General features: G+C 34.7%; 1 protein-coding gene across 10 annotated transcripts in view; it reads left to right on the forward strand.

The window, feature by feature from the left end:
• KDM6A (lysine demethylase 6A) overlaps positions 1-15,758 on the forward strand; it is a 213,453-nt gene that overhangs the window by 59,270 nt on the left and 138,425 nt on the right. For all 10 annotated transcript variants that reach the window (XR_007409282.1, XR_007409283.1, XM_025468784.3 and 7 more), the window contains exon 3: positions 6,540-6,648. Coding sequence is in view for 8 of the 10 variants with exons in the window: in XM_025468784.3 (XP_025324569.1) it covers positions 6,540-6,648 (109 nt within the window). In the remaining 2 variants the exon portion in view is untranslated. The remainder of the gene's footprint in view (positions 1-6,539; positions 6,649-15,758) is intronic.

Genomic DNA, 15,758 nt, shown 5'->3' on the forward strand with positions numbered 1-15,758 from the left:
AGTTTCTGTTTCATAGTGAAATTGTGAGGACTAAATGAATAAATACATGTAAAGTGCTTAGACTAATGTCTGGTACATATATCAAGGGTTCAAATAAAAGCTACCAACACTTACTAAATTATCTAGTTTTGATTTCAGTAGTGTAGTTCTGTAAGAATATTTTACAATAGCAAAGTATTTTTAATAGTTTGAAAAGAATGATATGTAAGGTACCGAGATGGTATCTTGCATGATACTATTTACTCATTAGCATCCAGCACATCCACTGAATGAAGAGTGGTAGTAGGTCCAGAGGTGGAGAAATCCTGCTGGCCAAAGCAAGACTGATAAGGTTAAATTTTGTTACACTGTATTGTGATGCAAAGGATGGTAAAAATTGGAGAGAGGGAAATAGGGTAGAGTAACAGATGTTTAAGTTCCTGTATCTTCTCTAAAATGTTAAGTGTGGGTAGCGTTAACTAGATTGTTTTTTCCTTCATCCTTTTTTTTTTTTTTAAATGTAGGCTCCATGCCCAGTGTTGACCCCAACATGGTACTTGAACTCACAACCCTGAGATCAAGACCTGAGCTGAGATCTAGAGTTGGAACAGTTGACCAGGGGTCCCTCCTTCATTCTTTTTGTATGTGTTAATGATAATTTCATTAGGTGGCTGGGAAGTTTTTTTTTTTTTTTTTTTTAAGTTTTTGTTTTTTATTTTTATTTTTTGGTTTTGTTTTTTAAGATGAGGAAAGAGGGCTGCATACTCATTTATTTGTTAGATAAAATAATTCTCAGAGACAGTTCTAGGCTGCTCTGGAATTCCACTGTTCTAAAAACTTAGGCTTCTGTTTTCCTATGTTCCATACTCAGCTTTGGCTTCCACCATCTAGATGATTCCAGCTAGGGGGAGGAGAGGTTGAAGCAGAGTATGTCCTTTCTTTGTATGCCATTGGCCAGAATTTAATCTTATCAGACTACACCTGCAAGGATGGCTGGGGTTCCCAGTATTTATTCGTAAAAACATATGTATAATTAAACTTAGGGGTTCTATTAACAGAGAAAGAGAAGAGAAAGGATGTCAGGGACACCTAGAATCTGAAGCAAGTTGCAAAACAATGTTTATATAAATGTGTAAATATTCATACTAAAGTGGAAAAAACACATCTGCTTGCATCTCCACAAAGTAATCTTGAATATAGTAGAAGATTTTTAATGATTCTTGCTTCTGGGAGAGGCAACTGGGTAGCTGGGGTTAGTATTAGGAGACAGAATTTTTACTATATACTCTTTAGAATTGGTGATGTGTACATTTTAACTTTTCAAAAACAGTAAACAAAAGAAGTATGGAAGTCTGATATATAAGCTCAGGAATAGATATGCCATTAAGAATCAGTAATCCTTAAGATTATCATCTTAAGTGTGTAACACTTCCTTCATTAAAGAAATGTGGTGAGTTGAAATTTCAAAAAATGATTTAGACTTGAGGTAGTTTGAAAAGCAACCAGACAAAGACATTGCTGAGTGTTTGGAAAGAGCAGGAATCGTCATTATTTATGAGACATATTACTGGGAGGGATATCAGCTTTAAGAATGCAAACAGTTTTAGAGTTCGAAGGGAGCAGGTCGGGATACTGAATTTATTTAGAAATTTGTTATGGAAATTCAAAGCAAATAAGCTAATCGTGGAATTAAGTCAGGAGAGATGCACTCACTTATATGTGTTTGTGTGTGGGTTTGTATTATATATAATATTTGTATGCTTATATCATAGAAGCCCAAGAAATCTTAAAAAAAATATATACAACTCAGAATTATATGCAAAGTAAGAAGTCTTTTTTCTAACTTCCATTAAGATAGCTTAGTAATTTATGCTTTAATTCTTTGCAATAATAGGAGCTGATGGCCCATGTAGTTTTTGACGTATTTAAGTTTTCCTCTTTTCTGATTGAACTGAATTAAACTTGCTTATAAGTTATACCCATTCATTGGTCCGATGTTTGGAGCTACCCAAAGTGCAATTACTTTGATTTCTGAAGAGACAACTTTTAAAATTTTTGAGTAAAGTTTTAGCATCCCTGATGATTCTCCTCAGTTAAAACTTTGGTAAAATAATTTTCATACAATAGTTTCTCCAACCTTCACCAAAATTGTTGTCCTCTGTAAGTTACCACCTGTTAAAATATGGCACTCAGAACTGGCGTTAATGCTAGAGATCTGGTCAGAGAAGACCTTGGTGAGCTGATTATTGGTGTTGATTTGTATAATGTGATTTATTAATTTGGGTCATGAATACTTTTTTTAGTAGCCATATTTCATGGATGACTTGTTGACCTGTAGTCTGCTTAAATCCCTTAATCTTTTTGTAAGTAGTCAGCTGGCTGCTGAACTATCTTGCATATCTGTGGCTGGCTTTTAGGAATTAGGGACAGGACTGCATGCTTGTCTTTATTATATTCGGCCTAAAAGTTTTGGTTCATTTGAAATCATCTACATGGATTTTCTCTACCATTTGTATGTCCCAACTACTTTAGCTAATCTTTCAAATTGGAAGAAAAATGATTTGTTTAAAAGTTGCCTAGATTGAACAATTCTAAAATATTAACAAGTATCCTCTTTTAGCTAGGCCCTGACCAAGTTCATCATACAAGATTGTAATGCTTAGCATTTATAATGTTAATATTAAAAAAGTAAATTAGTTGTATGTCTGTGTTCATGAGCTCTAAATGTCACCAGTCAAGGTTTAGAAATAGAAGGTAATGATAATATCCCTGTTCTGGGATAACTGATGTTTCAAATAATAAAAATAAAGCAGGTCTAGAGCATAAATTATATCTAACATTGTGGAAAATGGTACTGTAATGGGAGGAAGACACTGAGGTTCTCTACTTAGCTGGGAGGATCTTAGTTTACTCTCCTTTGATTTTAGTATTTAACGATTGACTTTATTTTCATTCTCATTGTTTTTTCCAATTGGCAGTAAGGATTAGGGATGAGTAAGTTGCTAACGATAAACAACCATAGGATGTAACAGTGCTTTTTGTGAAAAGTATTGTTCATCCCCAGTGCAAGATACTTCATTATATTTATAGGCTTTTCATTTATAAACATGAGAAATTTTGCTTTCCTAATAATTTAGCATATGGATCAAATATTCAATTATTTTTAAGTTTTAAAAAATACCTAGCTCTACACTGTCCATTAGCATGTGTCTATGTAAATAGAAATAAAAATTCAGGGGATCCCTGGGTGGCTCAGCGGTTTGGCGCCTGCCTTTGGCCCAGGGCGCAATCCTGGAGTCCTGGAATCAAGTCTCGTGTTGGGCTCCGGGCATGGAGCTTGGTTCTCCCTCTGCCTGTGTCTCTTCCTCTCTCTCTCTCTCTCTCTATCATGAGTGGATGAATAAAATCTTTAATAAAAAAATAAAAAGTCAAATAATTTAAAAATTCAGTTGTTGACTTCTGCTAGCCATGTTTCAAGTGCTCAGTGGCCATGTGTGTCTAGTGGGTAGCATATTGGACAACACAGATTATAGAATATTATTATTGTAGAAAGTGTTCTATTGAATGATGCTATTCTAGACATGCATGATTTTCATGCAGATTTCTGACTATCCTTACATTAAGGTAGGGTGACTCCCAGAGGAAAGCATAATAATTCTTTGATGATTTTTATAAGAATAGAAATATTATTGGTTAATTATGAAAAAGCTAGAAAATACAGAGAAATTAAAACAAAATAGTTTCTATATGACTTTCCATTTTTTTTTTTAATTTTTTTTTTTTATTTATTTATGATAGGCACACAGTGAGAGAGAGAGAGGCAGAGACACAGGCAGAGGGAGAAGCAGGCTCCATGCACCGGGAGCCCGATGTGGGATTCGATCCCGGGTCTCCAGGATCGCGCCCTGGGCCAAAGGCAGGCGCCAAACCGCTGCGCCACCCAGGGATCCCCCTGACTTTCCATTTTTAACATTTGTTTTATATTTTAGTCCCTTTTTTCCCTCTGCATGTGTGTACACGTATGGAGATGATTTTACTTGTGCACATTTCAAATAAAAAGTAAGAATATAAAAGTAACCATTTTAACAGGAAATATTTTTGCTTTGTAGAAGTTTACCTAAACTTTGTTCTAAATCTAAACTATTTATCTTTTATGTTTATAGTCTTTTGACTAAAAATGTTATTATATTATAAAAATACTGTTTCATTCTAGATTATTGTATGAGTTAGGAGTATTGGAAATTACCTTGTTATTTATTTTCCTTTAATGCTCTTTAAAAATTGTATTTGCTGTATTTAATATCAGCATTTACCTCAAACACTTCAAATAAATTAATGAAGTTTGACTATAAAATGGTGACACAAAACACTTGGAAACTTATTCTAATTTTTTGTTCATCTCATCCCATTTGATGTTTGACTCTGTCAGCATCATCTTTGACCACCAACATTAATTGGTGGAAATTATAGTTTGTTGGAAATTATTATGAATTTCTTAATGAAGCCTGAGTATATGGGTAGGCTAATTTAAAATTTGCCCGTTCTTGTTTTTACCTGGTGTTATGCTTTATGACAATCTGAGTTATGTGTAGTATTCATTTTATATGTGTTCCTTTGTTTTATGGGAAGTAGAAGATAAGGCAGTAAATGATCCACAGTAGTGGAATCAATATATGGTGAAAAAATGGAAGTAAGAGTGCTGCCATCTTTTTGCTTAGGTCATTAAATTAATTTCTTTATGTTTATATCTTGAATCTTTTTTCACTATGAAACCATATTTGCTTATAAATTAATGCTGATCAGCAGTAAGAAATTGTCAGGGAAGGATAGGAAAAGTTTCTAAGTAACCTACTAAGAGTTTAAGAAAAAAAGATAACTATTTTAATGAGTGTTTTCTATATGGTGCCATTAATAGCTTTAATATCACTCATTTAATGTAAAATTAGGAATTGTTATACTGTGGCCCAATAGTTTTGTGAATTTCTCTGATATTAAAAAGTACTGAAATAAATTGCATTTTTGTATTCTTAAGCATCTGCCAGATAGGATTATATATGCCTTAAATAAAGAGGATCTTGAAATTTCATTATAGTAATTTCTGACACTTCAGTGTAGCATTCACTCTTTTAATTATAGAGAAGCAGAATGATTAGTTTTTCATGATTGTGATTTGGTACATATGTAGATAGCTAAGAGTGAAGTAAGAAATAATGTTAGGCTTTAAGGGTAGTAGAGTCATCCCAGAATTTGCCTTGTTTATTGTAATAACGTCTCCAAACTTAATGAGTATTTAGGTATGTTCTTTGCATAGGTAAATTTTAGGATATACATTTTGAAACTCCCATCAAAGGCCCTATATTTTACAGGAGAGGAAAAATCAAAACATTTTAAGTGGGTACTTTGTTCCGCCCACATCACATTTTCTTATCCCATCAAATGCTCTTGAAATAGTGGCGAAAAGGATTTTTTGGTAACAAGCTATTCTAGTTCCTTTCTTTGTGGATACCAAATCTGGAAATCTCTCAAACCTGAGATTTGAGAAATCATACACATTTCTTGATTTAGTGACTCCAGGACACATTATAAGAACATTGTAGAGTAAATCATTAGCAGGGGAATTTTGATAAAACTATTGGTAAGCTTGAAACAATCTTGTAAGAGAGATTTTTAGTTATTTAAGGATAAAGTATAAAGTAAAGAAACAATTATTAAGTACCTATGGAATGCTAAGCACTGTGATAAACACTTAAAGAAGTTTTCTGATTTGAATCCTTTTGTTAGCTCTCTAAGTGTTATTAAAACTGTGAGGTAGAGAGGATAAGTTTCCTGGGGTCTCCTGTATATAGCTAATGACAATTGGAATTTGTCAAGACTCCAGAAGTCTGTTCTTTCCATTGTTCATTTTCTCTTGCAGTCTCTGGGATCACAAAAAAAAAGAGTAATATCCTTAAAATAGTATGTTATTTTTTTATTTGGGGAAGAAATAGTGAAAGTAATACATATATATGTATTTGAGTGAGGGTAAAATGAAGACAAGAGTTAGAGTGGGTTTAAAGGATATCATGAAAAAAAAAAGGATATCATAAGAAGACATTTGTAAGGCAGTTGATGGTAGTTTAAATGGATAGAGGTTATGACAAAAAGTTGTTCATTATAAATGGTAGCTATTATTATTACTCTGGAGATTCTCTGAGTTCTCCTATAATTGAGTAAAGTTCTTTCTGTCTGTGGGAAAGATGGATATAATTTGTTTATATCAACAAGGACCACTGTAATAATTTAAGTGTGAAGCTTATGAATAAAGTTATCAAAATGCTCATTATTTGGAAAGTATTTCTATTTTATAGATAGGAAAAGCACTTATGCCATAACTAGTGGTTATGGCTCTTCTAATAAATTCTTAGGTATCTAAAGAATGCTGCATTGACTATGTCCGAGGTAGAAGTGAAATATATTGATTTCTTGGGTGATTGAATACAGGATATATGTATTACTTCAGGAAGGAAATACATTTTAGGGTTTCATTTTTTTTCTTAAATGTTTGTATTTTTTATTTCTAGGCTGTTCGCTGCTACGAATCTCTAATCTTAAAAGCTGAAGGAAAAGTGGAGTCTGATTTCTTTTGTCAATTAGGTCACTTCAACCTCTTATTGGAAGATTATCCAAAAGGTAATTTTTTCCCTTGTTAATTACTATTTGATTTATATATATATATTTTAAAGTAATTATAATTATTCATAGTCTACTAAAGATACTACCATTTTTATTTTTAAGAAATTGTAAGCTTGTGAACATGCTAACCAATGAGGAGGAAAAATGGGATAGATAGAAATATGAAAAGTTCACTTAACTCTACATAAATCATCAGTAAGTTGACCAGTTTAACTGAGAGCCACCTACATGTGCACTACCGTTTTGTCCTTTCTATCTTGCAAAAAAATCCCGCCCTTTAGAGGCTCTCTCATAGTAGAAAGTGAGCCATTGGGGGCATGTGGGTGGCTCAGTTGGTTAAGTGTCTGCCTTCAGCTCACTATATAATCCCAGGTCCTGGGATGGAGTCTGCTCAGCGGGGAGCCTGCTTCTCCCTTTGCCTCTCCCCCTCGCTCATGCACGCGCTCTCTCTCTCTCTCAAACAAACAAACAAACAAACATAAATCTTTTAAAAAAGAGGGGATCCCTGGGTGGCTCAATGGTTTAGCCCCTGCCTTCGGCCCAGGGCATGATCCTGGGGTCCTGGGATCGAGTCCCGCATCAGGCTCCCTGCGTGGAGCCTGCTGCTTCTTCTCTCTGTGTGTCTCTTTCTCTCTCTCTGTGTCTCTCATGAGTAAATAAATAAAATCTTAAAAAAAAAAAAAAAAAAAAAAAAAGAAAGTGAACCATGGATTGACACTTTGGAGAAGTAACAGAGACTCAGTATTTCTCTTCTTTGTCCTGGTGGTAAAACTTTTGTTTTACCTAAAAAATACTTGAATAAAAATCTAATCTAATCTAATCTAAAGGTAAGCAGTACAGAGAGATGATTATATAATGAGCTTGAGCATTGGAGAAAACAAATTTTTTATTCATTTGAAATGTTTTTCCTGTAAGAAATGAGTTAAATAACTGAAGTCAGTCCCTCAAGTTGTGTCCCTTTTATAGTACCAAGCTGCTGATGCAGACTATTACTCACTTAGGAAGAAAAAGCAACCACAGACACCACCCACTCCCCCAATACCAAAGGCAAAACTCATAGCAAAGAAAAATTGTCTCCTTATAAACAAGAACGTTTAAACCTTCTGATGATAGTAAACATCTGAATGTGGAACAGATAAATATAGTATGCTTGTTTTCTACAAATGTGTTTAGTGGGCAGAACAACAACTGGCAGGTTTCAGGGCTGGAGTGAAGGATTGCTGTTTAACGTTGATGTTTTATAATGCCACTTTTGTATTAGGTTAAATGAACACTTTCCTAGTGAAAATGCAATTTGTATTTGAGACAGGTGTAATACATGGGGTTTGAAGTTAAGTTTATTTCTCAGCTCATCTCTATTTACTGCGTCATTATCATTAACATATTATGTGTATACCCCTGAGCTTTGGTCTTCTAATCTGAAAAACGAGATAAAGGGGTTTGGGGATTGATTTGTGAAACTAGTTAGTACTTAGCAAAATACCTTCATGATAATAGGTATTAATAATTATTTAACAATCTATTAGGTATTTCAGTTTAGACTGATAACTCATCTAAAGGAAACTGTTTTACAAAAAAATATGCAGAAATTCTGTATAATATAATTTTTTAATGCTGCATGTTGGAGAGCATATAGATAGTATATATATATATATACACACACACACCTATACATATGTATATATATGTATGCACACACACATTATATATATGGTAGCCTTTAAAACCTTATTAACCTAAGAACTTAGCTATATTTTCCATTTATAAAATGTCTCTAAGGGTAATGAGTCTAGGGATATTTGTTTTGGAGCTTTTCTTTTCTTTCTTTTCTTTTGGAGATAAAGTGGGGGGCATGTGGCAAACTAGCTGGCAGGAGTAATCTAATAAGATGGGAACGGAGAACAGGAACTATTAAGGATTTAAGTCCTTGAAAAGAGGTGCTCTGAGACCCATTTACTGTCCTGTAGATGAACTGGTCATTGATAGCTAGGCAGTAGATCAATTATTTGTAATAGGAAGAAGAGCAAGGTGAGAAGGACGTATATGTGTGAGAATGGATGTATATACATATATACATACATATATATGCACATACACATACATGTTTAAACATATATATATATATATGTTTATTAGTATATTTTAGTATTTCAAGCTGATGGCTTTTGTTTCCTTGATTTTTTTTTTTTATTCCTCCTTGAGTCTTTATTGACCATGTTTCCAAGTTATAAAAAAAATTCCTTTTTACATACTAATTAAGTCATCACCACCACTAGTTTATGGAGACATTTGTTACCTTAGGCTGCTTTCGCCTTCTCTTTTTGGAACCCGGTGCAAGATGAACCTCTAGCCCTAGCCAAATAGACATTTAATTTTGTAGAACAGATTATAAACTGTAATTTTTTAGGGAGTAAACATAAAACCACTCAATGAACATGTGAGTAAATTGCTCAGGTATATATATATATGTATGTATGTATGTGGGGGACTTATTGGCTCTGTTATTCTGAAGACAGTTCTTAAATTACAGTCCTGAGTCCTCTTTTTTGTGTGAAATATTCTGAGATTGGGGTTTCTTGTGAAAAACTGCTGCTACTTTCACAGCAGGAAATGGTAGAATCTCTTTTGTGTACATTTTGGACTGTATTTTTTTGTCCTTATTTGTTATTCTGCTCTTATCTTGCTTCCTGCCTTACAGGAATTCCTAAAAATTTCTGGTCTGCAGATGGTATACTTTGATTATCATTACAGTTATGGATTTATTCATTAAAAAATATTTTCTGTCCTGTCAGGTGAATTTGAAGCAGAAGGAAAAAAAGATTTTCCAAAACAGTTTTCTTAAGCCTTTCTGGTTTGTAATATGTTTGAAGAGTTTTATAAACTTTTCTATCACTTGATTTGGTCATTTGACTTCTAGGAATTTATCCTTAACAAGTAATTGGTTAGAGGATTGTAGGAAAATGAAGCCTCAGTGCACTTGGCCTATTTGTAGGTTGGATTCCTCTGGAGGGATCATGATTCAGCATACAGGATATATAGTAAGAAATGCCTTTAGGATCAGCACCTATAGAAGGTAGGGGACAAAAGATTGGATTGGAGAAGAGGGAGGATTAGACAGAGGTGAGAAATTAAGCTGTGACAGTGTTGGCCAACTCCATGGGGAGCCTTGGAGCTAGAATGGTCCTTCATAGCTATCCCAAGTTGGGCTAAGATGACCAGGCCTTTATACTCCACCCTTTTGATGCTGGATATGGGCCAGCCTGTAAGGGAGTGTGGCCTTGGGCAAGGTGGCTCTGCACCTGAGGCAGCTCACTACCAGAGGCTGTCTGCCTGCAGTACTGGAATATTGGAAAATATTGAAGTGAGATTTGAAGTGAGATTTGAATAGTTTTTCACAGTGTCTGCCATACCTCCTTGCCATTCCTAACCCCAAAGCTAACCCATTAACCTTTGCTGAACCAAACAGCTGATGGAGCTGTTAGATTGCCTTAAGCCATAGATGGAGATAGGGTGATGATTTCTCTTCTTTGGGTTGGAAAACAGTGAGACACAGAACCCTGTACTCTGAAGGACAAGCATATATATTCTTGCAAATATATGTGATGGACCTTAGGAGCAATATAAAAGAAATTATATCTAAGTATCTGTAAATGTGTGTGGCAAATTATAGGTAACTATAATCACTAAGTTAGTTACTTAGAAAATTTAGTAGCAAATTACCTCAGAGTACACATCAAAATTATAAAAAGATAGAAATTATAAGGTGTAAGAGACTTGGAAGATAGTAAGAGTTCCTAAAGCAAAATAGTTGAAGGAGATTCAGTAATTACTCATTCTTGATATTAACTTGGAAACCCTGAAAATCAAAAGTAGTTTATGTTTGTGGGGAGCTAGAAGTTTTCTCTGAAATTCCTGCCAGTAATCGATTTCTCTCCCTTTCCTCCATCCTTTAAGTAATTTGTCATTTTGTTGCATTGTCTGTCACTTTTGGACAAAGTTAATTTTGGTCGTAGTTACTCAGGGGTTACAGCTGGCTAGCAACTCACAGCAAGAGTTGCTAATGTGAAGAAGTCTTCAGTCAGTTGGTGAGCTATCTGTCTTCTCTTTGTCTCTCGTGGGTGCAATGACATTACTCCATCCTAAGATGTATTAATGTATGAGAACATAGAATGCATCTTTTCCAGTAATAGATCTTAAGTTTGGCTTCTTCAAAAATTATCCCCCCCTTATTTATTTATTTCGATCCTTGCATGGTTCTGCTCTTTATTGTTGTAGCTATTAGAACTGAAGATTGTGATTTTTTTTTTTTAACTTTAAAGATTTGAGAGAGCCAGCGAGCATGCAGGCATGCATGCGTGTGTATGCGTGGGGGGAAGGGCAGAGGGAGAGGGACAATGAGAATCTCAAGCAGACTGCCCACTGAGTGTGGAGCCCTATGTGACCCTGGGCTGGATCCCATGATTCATGAGATCATGACCTGAGCAGAAATCACAAGTCAGGCACTTAACTGACCAAGCCACCTGGGCGCCCCTAAAGGTTGTGATTCTTTTAAGAGTGTACTCTTTGTTTAAAACTCCTTTCAGAAAGAGAGTCATTGGGAAGTTTGCATAACATATATTTTTGCTATACAATGCAAATTTGTGTTGAGATAATAAAATAAAATGAAATAAAAATCCAAAATACTGACCTATACATCCATATAATATTGATAGAATGAATATTACAAATCAGTCTGAAAACCTGTTACATTCAAGGTGATTATTAAATGCATTGGCATTGCATTCACAATCAATGCCCCCTATTTCTTCGTATAATTTCATTTGAATGTATTCAGTGGTTTTCAAACTGCTTGATATATAAAGTCACCAGTACCTCCACTCCTTCCATTGCAATTTGAGAATCACTTTTGTTCAGTTCACTCATGGCCTAGAATTAGAAAATTGAGAAGCATCCAAGAAAGCAATATAGTGACCATAGTCCAGGTTGTCAGAAGCCTATATCTAGGCAATAAGCACAAGTTCTAGTAGCTTCTAGAATCACAGAGCTGGAGCAGAGCACGTTGAAGGAACACAAAGAGGACGTGTACTTTGTCTCTTGTGGTAAGCCAAAAGTGAGATACTAAAGACCTTGAGGACTAGGTTTTTTTTTAAGATTTTATTTATTTATTTTAGAGAGCAAGAGTAAGAGTGAGTAGGGAGAGGAGCAAGGGGAGAGGGAGAGACTCTCCAGCCGACTCTGTGCTGAGCATGAAGCCTTATGTGGGGGATTGATCCCATGACCCTGAGATCCTGACCTGAAACCAAGAGTCAGATGCTTAACTGACTGCGCCCCCCCCCCCCCACATGCCCTGGGTATATTAATTTAGTAATGACTAAGAAGTAGTAGTAAAGCTGAGATTTCAGTATGTGCATTAATTTGGCTTGAAGGCCTCAGTGAAGGTGCAGTAAAAGGATTATTTGTTTCTTTGCTTTTCCAAGTTTGCTTAAATCCTGTAGTATTAAATCTTTGCAAATGTGTGGAAGAGAGGGGACATGGGAAGAGAGATGGATGTGATTCACAGTGTTTCTCAAATGTTAGCATGTATATATGTTAATGCTACATAAAAGAGAAAAGATGTGTTTTAGGTGATCAAGATTTGAGAAGGCAGCAAGGTGCTAGTGAGCTGAGTACATCATTCATTTATATAAAATGAAAGTTAATATAAGTTCTCTGAGATATCATTTATCCCTGGATATAAATATAACTTTTTAGTCTAGCCTCAGAGAACAGAATAAAATAAAGAAATCTGTTGACTTAATTACTTTAGTCAACCACAGCCTCTTCTGGCCTAAAGATGGCAGTCAGTGCAACTGACATATTCAAAGAATATCAAAGAAGGACATGCTTTTCTTTCTTTCCTTTTCCTTCCATACCCATAGACTCCTCCACTAGCAGCTAACCTGCAGTGTTACACATTGGGCTAGGGATGAAAAGAGAAATGCTGAGTTTTGCCTGCAGTTAGTACCTAGTCTAATATCAAGAGTATAGACTGAATTGTAAATCCTTTCCTTCCTTGCATTTCCATCACATCTAACTCTGAAGAAGGCTCCCTTATTTCTGGCAAGTCTATCACCTTTAATCTACATCGTTATTTTTTTTCATCCTATGCTGCATATATGGACTTGTCATCAGGCACACCTTCTTTCTCTTGTTTTGACAATCTTAACTCAAAGCCATACTTCCAAGCATGCTGGTACCTGATACCTATATATCGTTCTTAACTGTCTTTACTCCCTCACTGTATTTCTCTAGAAAGAAACCGCTCTTTATTTAATTCTAAACAATTATAATACGGCTGTGGACTTCTCTTTCTATTCTTCAGTTACACCTTACTCTTTGACTGAAAAACTCTTTAGGCTGCTTGTGACCTATAAGGAATTAACTTGAATTAAATGCCTTGATGTCTCTTCATCATCAGGGAAATGTAAATCAGAACTACAATGAAATATCACCTCACACCGTCAGAATGTCCAAAATCAAACAACACAAAAAATAATGTGTTGGTGAAGATGGTGGAAAAAAGAATCCTCGTACATTGTTGGTGGGACTGCAGACTGGTGCAGTGACCCCAGAAAACAGTATGGAGGTTCCTTAAGAAGTTAGAAATAGTGGTGCTTGGGTGGCTCAATAGGTTAAACATCTGCCTTCAGCTCAGGTCATAATCCCGGGGTCCTGGAATCAAGCCCCACATTGGGCTCCCTGCTCAGCGGGGAGCCTGTATCTCCTTCTCCCTCTGCCTGCTTCTCTGTCTACTTGTGCTCTCTGTCAAATAAAAAAAAAAAAAAAAAAAAAAAAAAAAAGAACTACTCTATCATCCAGCAATTGCACACTGGGTATTTACTCCCAAAATACAAAAACACTAATTCAGAGGAATACGTGCATCCCCATGTTTATTGCAACATTATGTACAATAGCTAAACTATGGAAGCAGCCTGAGTGTTCATCAATAGATGAATGGATAAATGTGTGATATGTATATACAATAGACTATTATCCATCCATGAAAAACAATGAAATCCTGTCATTTGCAACAACATGGTTAGAACTAAGGAGTATAATGCTGAGCAAAATAAGTCAGTGAGAGAAAGACAAATACCATATGATTTCGCTCCTGTATGGAATTTAAGAAACAAACGAGCACAGGGAACAAAAAAGAGAGAGGCTAACGAAGAAACAGACTCTTCAACTATAGAGAACAAACTGATGGTTACCAGAGGGGAGGTGGGTGGGGAGGGAGAGATAGGTGAAATAGGTGATGGGGATTAAAGAGTACACTTATCATGATAGAAAAAAAAATAAAAGAAAATGAAAAAAAAAATGACTTAATGTCCCAGTCTCTTATGAAGTGGTGAGAATGCAGATTTACCTAAAACTGCTGCTTTTCCTACTATATCCTGTTACCTTCCTGGGGGCCCTCTTTTGATAATGTTAACCATCTCCCAGGTTATCATAAGTACACTTATTTTAACATTTGTATGAATAATATGTTCACTGTTTAAAGAAAAATATTAGAAGATATATAACCATAAAAGGTAAACAGCCTGAGAGCAGGAGCCATGTGTTTGTTCACATCTCTATTTCATTGTATCTAGCTTGGTGCTAGCCGCTCAATACTTAAGAAACATTATATAAATGCATTAATGACCCAGTGGTATTTTACCATCAAGAGCCACTTGTTTTTAAAGATTTTTGATGCAAATCTTTAGAGACTTTTCTATTACAATAAATTTTCAACATTTGAAATTGAATTAAACTCTGTAACTTTCTTTAACCTAGTGTATCATGTTAATTTCTCCATCTGAGAAACTCACTTTGTAAATTTCAATTTCCTGTGTAGTATCTATTTTATAGGTAGAAGAATTCTTTATTGGATGTGTAGACTATTTCTATCTTTTTTTGGTACTGACATAATCACTATATTGTCTATCCTTGTAGTTAAAGCTTTGCACACATCCATATTTATGTTTTTAGAAGGAATATCTTAATGTGGTAGGCTTACTGAGCAAAAAGTACCTATATACACACACCGTTGATCCATGAACAGCATGGGTTCGAACTGCAAAGGTCCACTTATATGTGGAATTCTTTCAGTAAACACACTATAGTACTGTAAATGTATTTTCTCCTAAGATTTTATTTTCTCTAGCTTACTTTATAAGAATACAGTATATAATACATGTAATATACAAAATATATGTTAATCAACTGTTTTTGTTATGGTAAGGTTTTAGGTCAACAGTAAGCTATTAGGGAAGTTTTTGGGGAGTTTAAAGTTATGTGTGAATTTTCCACTGTGTTGTGCAAAGGTTAACTATATTAAAACTTTTGACAGTGCTAAATTATGCTACAAAAGTTACTAATTTATAGCACTAGTAGAGTGATAAAACTGCCTATTTCCTTAAATTTTGGGGATTTTTGAATATTCTATCATTACTGAATATTACCATTGTTATTTAATTTTATGATTTTCACATATGAAAAATTGTAGAGCATGAATATGAAGTTAAAGGACAAATGACTATGTGTAGTGCCCTCTCGCATCTGTATAGGTGATTCTTTTATCCTTGATAATTTCCTTGTTTGTTTCCTCTTCTGTTTTCCTGAGGTAAAGGGCAAAATAAAGGAGATTGTGTGAGAAAGATTACAGAACACTTAAGTTGTTATAATAGTTAAATTTAACTTGCTTTTCATTGTTATCTTTTGCATTTTTTTAGACCCACCTTTCCTGTTAGTACTTTGCCAGTTTAATAATCTTTTAAATTATATTTTTATTTTTTTAGTCTAAAAAGCCTAAATGGGCTTATTTAAAAGTAAAATAAAACTCAAAATTATGAAAAAAATAATTTGAAGTCTGTTCATAAATGCAGTTGGTTCCCATGATTAAAAAGATCTGAACTTTGGAAATTGGTTTGTAGAGAGTAGATATTAATATGTTTGGGCACACCATTCTTTAAGTGGCAAAAGAAAATACAGTCTTGCCTGAAGTAATGTTAAAAAGATTTCCTTGTGGGATGAAGAACCAATAGAGAACTCAGGGATCACAACGTGAAGACCAGTAAGATATATGC

This window comes from Canis lupus, chromosome X (assembly GCF_003254725.2).
Source record: "Canis lupus dingo isolate Sandy chromosome X, ASM325472v2, whole genome shotgun sequence".
NCBI classification, from domain to species: domain Eukaryota; kingdom Metazoa; phylum Chordata; class Mammalia; order Carnivora; family Canidae; genus Canis; species Canis lupus.